The sequence below is a fragment of the Urocampus carinirostris genome, chromosome 9 (assembly GCF_059441175.1).
Source record: "Urocampus carinirostris isolate Australia breed hairy pipefish chromosome 9, RoL_Ucar_1.0, whole genome shotgun sequence".
Taxonomy (NCBI): Eukaryota; Metazoa; Chordata; class Actinopteri; order Syngnathiformes; family Syngnathidae; genus Urocampus; species Urocampus carinirostris.
The window spans coordinates 18399073-18409544 of NC_142357.1; the positions used below are offsets into that span (position 1 = coordinate 18399073).

At 38.5% G+C, this 10472-nt stretch overlaps 1 protein-coding gene across 2 annotated transcripts; it reads right to left on the bottom strand.

Annotated features, from left to right (window-relative positions):
• Positions 1 to 1911: 1911 nt before the first annotated feature.
• Positions 1912 to 9155, bottom strand: zic6 (zic family member 6). 2 transcript variants are annotated; one of them, XM_088344753.1, is made up of 3 exons: positions 7329 to 9155; positions 3470 to 3726; positions 1912 to 3388 (listed from the first exon to the last, which is right to left on the bottom strand). In XM_088344753.1, exons 1-3 carry the CDS (start codon positions 8143 to 8145, stop codon positions 3206 to 3208), a joined length of 1257 nt encoding a protein of 418 aa, XP_088200879.1. In that variant the 5' UTR covers positions 8146 to 9155; the 3' UTR covers positions 1912 to 3205. The 2 variants fall into 2 exon arrangements, with proteins under 2 accessions (XP_088200879.1, XP_088200878.1); XM_088344752.1 differs by having other exon boundaries at positions 1912 to 3726; positions 7329 to 9148.
• Positions 9156 to 10472: the final 1317 nt, after the last annotated feature.

A 10472-nucleotide genomic window follows, 5' to 3' on the forward strand; every position in this document is an offset into this window, starting at 1 on the left:
TCAAATCAAGGGTTAAGCTTATATTGCCTGTTTGGTTGTGTGTCACCAGTGGCAAATGGTAGCCAGCGCGTAAGGAGGGGGCGTGGCTGACATAGGAACAACAAACCCAACTAAGTCAATGGGGTGAACAAAACACACGATTTATGGTTAATGTGTGCTGATTTTTGAGCTTTTTATGTGATTTTTTTTGCAATACACTTTTCCAGGAGAATAAAAAAAGAAAACTTCAGGACCCAAACATGGAAAAGGAGATCTTCGTGTAGTTTGAAGCCCAGAGACAAAATCAATATGGACGTGTTCGTTTGCAAACGCTCGAGATTGCAAGTGTCAAGTACAGTGGGGCCTCGCTACTTCGTGGTTCCACGTTGGCGGGTTCGGAGTTTTGCAGGTCTAAAAAATAGTAAAAATAAAATGAAATAATTAAAAAAAAAAAAAAATTCTTTTTTTAAGCATTTTTAGTGGGGCGTCGCTACTTCGCTGATTTTAACTTTTCGCGGGTGGTTTTGGTCCCCATTAACCGCAATAACCGAGGGATTACTGTAATATGAAGGGTTCCCTGCTTCCACACGTCGTTGTACACTTGACCTTCAGTTGAAAGCATTTTTAGGAGGCTGACTTAATAATTGTAACTTGTAACTAAACAGTCACTTTGGGAGTTACACACTACTTTTGGTTTCAGCAGTCTGGACGCTATCTGAGTTACATTTTAAATGAAGTCACGAGAAACTAACTAATTACTGTTTTTCAGGTATGCGCCCAACACTTCTACACACAACCTTGTCAATATGTTTGCCTATTTATTCTGACATTCTTTGTATCTTTTTTTTCCCTTTTAAAGGAGTTGTACAGAATTTGAAACTTGTCACACTGTGCCGCCATCCCTTGGCTTAGAGTTATGATCGCTGCCTCTGTCAGGTCATTCATGATGCATGTGCCAGTACGTGCATTTTTTAGACAAGCACAAATGTTTTTTTTTTTAAATATATATTTTTTCATCTTATTGGAGTGGGCGTTTGGACTCTAGTGGAAGCAAGCCTTATCTTACCTTTACCCTTTTCAAACAATATTTACAAATAAAAACAACAAAAACCTGCAGGGACCAACAAAACGTTACTCTCCAGCACTCGCCCCACCCCCATTCCTACGACCTAATGTGTTCAGCCTCAAACAGCTTTGCTAAAAGTAAGATAAAACCTGATAGATGCAGTGGAAAAAATGTAAGGGCTTTCTGAACTCAGTTGAGAATTGTTAGCACATACATAATAGAGAAAATAGATAACTTTCAACTTTTATAAGAACACCTCTGTCAGTGATTCGGGACAGGACCCAAGCGCAGACAAACTCAAATTGAGAGGTTTAATGGGGAATACGGAATCAAAACAAGGCACTCTGAAAAGAAAGGAAACAGGAAACTAATTATAGAAAGCACAGTCGATACTAAAAACGAGGATGGTATAAATACAAATACATCCCACAGAGGATGTCAGTCAAAGCCATCCTTAATGACACAAACACCAGAGTTTTAATGAGCCCTAGGTATGCCCAATCAGTCAACCAGTTGCCATGGTGCACACTGGAACCCCACAACCTCAAATGACTCACCCTACCTTTAAGTCTTTTGTACGTGATTATCTATGAGTGCCACGTCTAATCTCACTGCAATCGATATCCACGAGGTTATCGATGGCAATACAGACCATGCTATTCTATTTTCATTTATCATATTCATAGGCCGCTTACATTCACATGCGCCTGCGCATTTTATCAAGGAGCGTCACTCTGATAATGACGTCACTGGAAGGAGCGTCGCAATTCTCTTGCGCAGTTCATGAGCTGAATTATATAACAAACATCAGAAGTTCTGAGATTTGTTTTACTCAAGCGTAAATAAGGAAATGCAAATGATCAATCTGAATATATAGACTTTTTAATAAAGTATAGTTAATTATACAACAGGCTTATGTACAACAGAGTGAAGTAAAAATGAATGCTTCTTACGACACCTTTTACGCGATTGCACTCAAGTACATGCTCACGTTCCTCACAAATGTGCACGGGGAAGAAAAGTACATAGAACACGTGACATACAGTAGCGCAACGCATAAAATTAGAGGAATTCTCGCACTAAGGCGACGCTTTGGGTCAACATCTGCACCAATCGGATGAGTTATTGGGGAGATGGGGGGGTTCTCACAAGGTTACTGATAGCTCATTTACATTCAACGAGGCTTTACATTCGTAGAAGTGAAGGCAATGATAAAATAGATCAGCCACTGTGGCAGTGGGCGTGTCAGCAAGTCTGTCCGCGTGTTGTTGTTGTTGTTGTTTTTGTTGTTTTGGGGTTACAATAACACGGTCCACATCATCACAAACATCATTAAGTACACTTGCACAGTATGAGTAGAAGAGCTTCAAGAATTCGAAACTAATGACATCCAAAAACATTCATGGTTGTGGTCTGTCTAAATGCAAAGAGCGGCAAGATGCGCAATGTTTGGCCCGAGGTCCACATGTGATACGCAAACTATTTACATGTTATACTTATAGTCTCCATCTCACCATAGTTTGTATTTTTCCTTAAGTTTTAACATGAGTTTTTGGTTGCAATACAGAATACTTTAGTGGACCCTTTAAGAAAAATGCTCGGTTCATTTGTATTAAGCAGCAATTCTGGGTGGAGCTTTTAAACAAGTATGAAAGCTTCATTTTTTTTAATCAAATATATACAATACAATTGTAAGATACTGTTTGGTTTAATTTGAATACATTTTTCTAAAAGCATAAGTTGAAATGGCTTTTGTATTGTTCACCATTTTAGTGTTCTAACCAATTCGGTAGAGTGAACTTTGGATAAATAAAACCACTACCTTTTAAAAAAAAATGTGTAATACCTATATTTTGATGTTGATAAGTAATTTGAATACGAACTATTAATAATAGTGTTAATATATTTTATCGTTGTAATACATGTAAACCTAAAAAATGAAGCATTAGTCCAAAATGTTGAACAACTGAATAATTTGGATTTGCAATAAAATTCAAATCAACCATTTTAAATTGTACAAACTTAACTTAAGTTTATCTAAATACGAAAACTCAATTTTTAAACTCAATCGCTTACTCATACTCAATGTAAATAAAAATTGAATCAACACCAGTATTGATTCTTAATTGAAGTGAAGGGTGCATTCTCATCCAAGAGTCGTTAAGAGTCGACGCCCCCCTGGCAGGTGTACCAGCCGTTAACAAAACCCTTTTGGAAGAGGGGGGTCGACGGGAAAGTCCTGCATGAAGGGCTGTGATGCTGCAACGACTGACTGCAGGCCTGGCCAAATTGGTATTGGGCAGCCTGGCCCCTGGGTCCGGATGCGGTTCCGTAGGAGCCCCCCTGCAGAAAAATCGTGTCCAGTGACCTGTTGTCGAAGGCAGAAGAGCAAGAGTCGTCCGGGTGCCGCTGAAATGAGCAGACCTGCGCAGAGTCGGTTCCCTCGGGTCTCCTGGGACGCGAGTCAGGCGCGGCGGGGGCCCCACTTTGGGCCTCACCGCTGCAGTGCAGCTTCATATGCTTGCGAAGGGAACTCGGGTGCGTGTAGCATTTGTTGCAGCCGCGCACCTTGCAGGTGTACGGCTTGTCGCTGGAATGCACGTGGGAGTGCTTTTTGCGGTCGCTGCTGTTTGCAAACCTCCGACTGCAGCCATCAAATTCGCATTTGAATGGTTTTTCACCTGCAAGTGGACATGGACAGAGATGGAGAGAGGTGTTGGGTGTTAGGCTGGGACTCGACATAAAGGCACGAGCTCGTGTTGTTTGTATTTTCCCTCCTTTTTTTTCTAGATAAGCATGTTCCAACGAACACCACAAAATGAACAAATTGCCCGAAAAAAAGGGATGACAGGTTGATGCCAAGAGCCTATAAGCGACCCATCCCCAAAATAATTTCTGACGCTTCTTCTATCAATCATTTAAAGCACTGGCGGACAAATCTTTGGAGCCATATTGTGTTAAAACCTTGGCCAAGGGCCGGTCCTGGAGACCTATCCATTTTTTCATGTATGAATAAATATACATACAGATATCTTTATAGTATATCAATTTTTATATTAGTTTTTATTTAGAGTAGTCTCGTCAAATTGGTTTTAAAACGCTTAGATTTATAGCAAAATAATATACAATCTCCCTGTTTTACGGATTGTTTTTGGTATTTAGTTTTTTTGTATTCCTGTAGTATATTTCTATTACTGTGGTGATATTTTTTTTTAAGTTTTTTTTTAAACTTGTGGAGAAGGATTTTTGGATTGCAATTTCCTTGGTGATGTTTTTATAGTATTTCTATATCATTTTATAGTATTACGGTAAACATATTTTGTAGTATTTCTGTATTACGGAATTACTGTACTGTACTGGTATTTGTTGTGTTTAGAATGATAGCAATATAATACAGTATATTAAATCCCCGTTATAAGCACCTAATTTGATAGTTTTGTAATATGACTGTATTTGTATTTTTGTAGTATTTCTGTGATTGGATTTTTGTAGTATTTCCTTAGTATTATGTTTCTAGTAGTTCTGTGGTATATGTATTGTAGTATTTCGGTCGTAGTGTTTTTGTACAATTTCTGTAGTTTTCATGTAGTTTTTTGTTTTTGTACCATTGCTGTATAGTATTTTTCTATTATTTCCTCGTTAGTATTATTGTTGCATGTCTGCAGGTAGTATTTTTGTAGTAGTATTTTTGTAGTAGCATTCCTGTATTATAGTTTTACTGTAGTAGTTACTCTTGTAGTATTTATGTAGTTTTTTTCCAAGAACGAAAGCAAAATAATATATTAGGTCCCTGTTTTCAAACCCTGAATAGGATATTTAGTTTTGTAGTAATTTTGTAGTATTTTGTCGTAGTATGTTGTAGTAGACACACAAAGGAACAATGTGGACGAAACTGGGAACCAAAAAAATATATTTTAATCAGTAATATTAATAGTATGTATTGACTTTATACTTTGACCATTTTCGTTCGAAGGTTTGGATTAAAAATCCTGCCAGGCCGCATGTGGCCCGCGGGCTGTAGTTTTCCCACCCCTGATTTAAACTATTCATCATGTCGCATGATATATTACAACCAATTGTTAGCTCATTTAGATCACACTGTTTGAATAACCATATACATATATACATAGAGTTTTTGAGAGTTTGATCGCACACCATTATTCTCCTTACTCTCTAGCAACAATATCTTGTGCAAAACCCGAAACAGATATGTATTTTTTCATGGACTTTCTTATCGAGTCATTTGAAAAGAAAGTTGAGGATTACTTGTGCAGGTGTACCTAATGTTTTAGCCGGTTCTTGCATCCTTACGTCAACTTCTGGTTACTCACGTGCTTGCATTTTGTGAGTGTTTGTATTGCAGCCTTGTCACATTATCACACAATATTCCCCGAAAACATTTGCAACAAGTGACGAAGTGACTTTTACTTGAAAATGTAGGTCAGCTTGCATCTTTGCATCCCTGCTGCTGCTGCCGCGCAGTTGCCAGGCAGAATTATTGCAACGCGTTTTTTTCTCTTTTACTGCACTGCACACATGGGTCAGATAATCATAAATACATATTCGGTTTCGCAGAGTCTTGGAAGTGAAAGACTTTTATTGGAATCGTAAAAAGGAGACAGTGAGTGCACTTTCCGGATAATAGACTCCCAACATGGGGCTAAGTCGTTTATTCCTTTTTGAAAATGATTTAAAGAGGATTTATTCTCATTTTTTTGCTTTTTAACCAGCAGCCTTCATTCATTCATTCATTCATTCATTCATTCATTCATTCATTCATTCATCCATCCATTCATTCATTCACTCGTTCGTTCGTTCGTTCGTTCATCCAACCATTCATTCATTCATCAGTCATTTAATTGATTTAGGTATATTATCATTAATCTTGATATCGGTGCATGTATGGCAAAAAATACAATCTTGATAGACAATAAAATAACACAAAGGATGTCATCAAGTAAATGGTGGATTGTTTTACTCATTTCATGCTATTTGTTGTAGAATATATTACTTGAAATAAAATGTAAAATCAATAGATGAGCGTGCTACAACTATGAATAATATGACATGTAACAGAATATCTCAGCTAATACCCAAGAAAGTACTGTATAACACACGTAAACGACTAACTCATGTAGATAATTTCTATTATGATTATTATGATTATGTGTATATATTTATCTAAATAATGCCGAATTCTAATAAAAAATATTTTTTTTGTAAATGAATGTCTGTCCTCCTTGATTACAACATGGATGCTGGTATTTTAATATTATAATAAAAGTAGGAAAGCAATCATTTTAGTGAGTAACTCTGAAGTCTATATATGATAAATATACACAAAAAAATGATTGATTATATAACAAAATGGTGCGGCCTCTATCTTATTTTTATATCTGTCCTGTATATATGAAGCTGACACCTGAATAAGGCTATAAATAGGAAAAACAAAATTGTGTCATAATCACACAATTACTATATATATAAATTCAATAAAAACAAAATATGATGTTGCTTTGAAGCAGACGTCTCTGCACGTTCCTGCTCGTAGCCTGCACTCAAACTGTATGGAACGATGTATCCTCACTGATGTGCACGTGAGGGATGGGGAGGGTCCCTGCGTGGTGCACGCATCATGCACGTAACGTAACGGCCACGTCACCAGCTCTCCGGTGTCCCGGGATTTATTTAATAATTTCACTTGAACGAAGTGGGAGCGGCCCCGTGTAGTGCGTATATGCAATAGCGACAAACTGCTTGAATCATCCTCGCAGCTGGCTGCAGGCACAGGAATATATATATATATATATATATATATATATATATATATATATATATATATATATATATATATATATATATATATATATATATATATATATATATATATATATATATATATATATATATATATATATATATATATATATATATATGGGATGGGCTCCAGCCCCCCGTGACCCTAATGAGGATAAGCGGTGCGGCTAATGAGATGAGATATATATATATATATATATATATATATACATACATATGTATATATATGATATATATGTGCCTGCATTTTTTATTAATCAGACATTGCTATTAAATGAAGGTGTGAGGTCACTATTTGGCAAGAAGTACAAGACGCAATAAAGGTTTTATGTTGCCCATAAAAAGTGTAGCTAAATATTGTTGCCTGTGAGCCTCTCCTAACTGAACAGCATCAACCAAAGAATAAAATAAGCAGTTTACAAACTACATCTGAAAGTTTGTCGTCAAAACGCCAACTGGAACGAACCTGTGTGCGTCCTCTTGTGGATTTTGAGGTTTTCAGACCTGGCAAAGAGTTTCTGGCAGCCGTGGAAGGGGCAGTGGAAGGGTTTCTCCCCAGTGTGGACCCTGACGTGGTTGACCAACTTGTATTTGGCTTTGAATGGCTTCCTCTCGCGGGTGCAGTTCTCCCACTGGCACACGTACTCAACCTGCTCCACACTGCCGACGTGCTCCACGCTCACATGACCGACCAGCTCGTACATTGTCCCGAAGACTCTGGAGCATGGAAGCTCACGCCCCCCGGGCCCATCCGGGCAGCTCCACTTGCACAGCAGCTCGCTTTTGATGTTGACGCACCTGAGGAGCGCTTCGTGGTGCGCCAAGGGCTTGTAGATCCCTAAGAATTGCGAGACCAGGTCGTGACCACCCCCCTTAAGACTGCTGGACTCCACCCCGTACGGACGGCCCCCAGGTAGACCTTGCAGCATTACCTGTGTGGGCTCTGCGCTGCAGGCCTGCTCCTGGTGGCCGGGCAAGAGAGCGCCTGTTCTTGTGTCTCGGTTGCGTGCCAACTGCTCAGTGCCCGGTGGCATGCCGATGACAAAGCCCCTGGGGGCGCCGCGATCGGGAAAGTGCGTGAGCGGACGCTCAACGTATGGAACAGACCCGGTCTCTGTGTAGTCTCGCGAGGGGCCGACATTTAAGCAAGTGCCGGCGGGGAGTCTTGGTGCCAAAGGTGGCAGCACCACGCTGGGCTCACCGCTCCTCTCCAACGAGTTAAGGGGGCAGGCCCCGCTCCACCTCGCCAGGCTTGTCATCACGTTTGGGGGGCAAGTGTGCATGCAGAAATGAACTTCTGCAGGATGTCCGCAGCCAGATTTTCATTCACTATCATCATCATCATCTGCGCATGAAAGTATCAGCCGTAAACTTCGCCCCCAAAGGACGCATCGGAGTGCGCAAAGTTGCCGCGAGTCTCGTCCCCGCCTCACTTTTTCGTTTGCCCTCTTGATTTGTGGCAATAACAGTGCTCGTAAAAAAGTGCCCCCGCAAACAGGCCGCACTGCAAAAAAATATATATAAAAGCGCAGCAGGCGCGGCGGCTTTTTGAAATGGGAGCTTTGGGATTGGCTGAAATGCGTAGTGATTGACAGCAGCTGGGGTCGCTTTTTAAGGAGGGGGCTGCACAAGGCAGGCGCTCGCTGCACGACGCCCTTTTCAAATGGAGCAGAGAAAAATGCTTTGAAAAGTGCCAGCAATGCTCCCTAATGTTGCTCTGGGCGCTCCTTGGCACACCAAGAAAAAAAACACAAGGGGGAAAAACTTCATCACCTGCATGGTCCACTTGTTGAACAGAACTGGAGTAAAACGGTAAAATTGCAGGTTTGGGTCTGAAAGATAATTCAAACCTCAGTAGAGTTAAAAATAAAATGAAACAAAAAAGGGAAAAAAATGACCCAAAAAAGAAACAAAGTTCAATTTACTTTATTTTTTAAATATTTGTATAATCAATGTATTTATGTTCTCCCGAAACTATTTCCCTGTAATGTGGGCAAACTTTTGGAGTCACGGGCCGTTGTGGGATTTTAAAAAATGGGTTAGGGTGAGAGTTGTGTTAAATAAACATGTAGACATGTACATGTAACATTTATTTTTATATCTGTTTCATCAAATTGGTTGAAACGCTCAGAATTTAAAAGGTCCCTGTTTTAAGCACTTAATTTGATATTTAGTTTTGTATTTTTAAAGAATCTTTAGCATTTTTGTTAGTGTAACTGTAGTGGATTTTTGTAGTTTTTTGTGGTGGTACTACTGTAATAGTATTCTCAAGATTAGAGATTGTCAATATTGTCATCAACATAAAAATGTCAATGAAATTCTCTCTGAAACCCACTGTAGAATTTTGATAAAAGAAGATGAAAAACTAACATACAATACAAAATAAAATTAAATGTGTATATACATAAAAAAATACTATGTACATAAATTATGTGTTGTATTTCGGTAGCATCACTGTATATTCACATTTCTGCAGCATTACTATAGTCCTTACAGTTTTCCTTTAGTAGTATTTTCTGTATCACAGTATTGCATAGTAGTGTTTTTGTGTAATACTATTCCTGTTGTAGTATTTTTGTAGGATAGTATTGCTGTAGTAGTATTTAAATACTATAGTATTGCTGTACAACATATTTGTAGTATTACTAGTTTGGGATTACAGTGTAGTTTTATATTTGTAGTATATTCCTTGTAGTATTACTGTAGTAGTATTTTTGGAGCAAAACTAGTTGTATATCTGTAGTAGTACTTCTTTAGCCTTATTATTGTAGTATTTCTGTTGCATATTTCTGTAGTATTTTAGTATAATAGGAATGCTGTAGCAGTATTTTTGAATTATAATATTCCTCTTGTCGTATTTTTATCGGCATTGTAGTGTTTTTGTTGGATAGTATTGCCATTGTAGTATATTTAAAGCTGGAATAATTTGATGTTTGTTTGCCTAGTGATCAAAAATCCACTTTAAAAAGTTTTTTATTAGTAGAAGTTCATCTCTCTCTCTCTCTCTCTCTGTCTCTCTCTCTCTCTCTCTCTCTCTCTCTCTCTCTCTCTCTCTCTCTCTCTCTCTCTCTCTCTCTCTCTCTCTCTCTCTCTCTCTCTCTCTACATATACATATATATACATATATATATATATATATATATATATATATATATATATATATATATATATATATGTGTGTTTCTCAACTCATGAATATTTATGCAAGGTGCCGCTTGCTCCCTGCAGCAGCTCGCTCCAGTATAAACTCAGCTCACGTAACTATCGATATTTCCCAAATGGGTATTTTCTCTTCCAAACTGAGGCTGTCATTTTTGTATGCCTTAATGATGACGTCACTAGACAAGAAAACGTCGCCAAGGTCACGAAATGTAGCATTAGAATGACCCACCAGTGTTGCTTAACCTTTGACCTCGTGAATTTCCGAAAATGAGACGAGGTTGAAGGTCATTAAAGGGCTATAAATAACTAACGCTTTCAATCGGCTATTCATTGCCTCTAAAAGGGGCTGCACGGAACATAAACAACGATAAGTGTTGGCTATAAATAAACAAACAATCACTATTCACTTCCAGCCTGAAGAGGAGTATAAAGAGTTTGTTAGAATGCA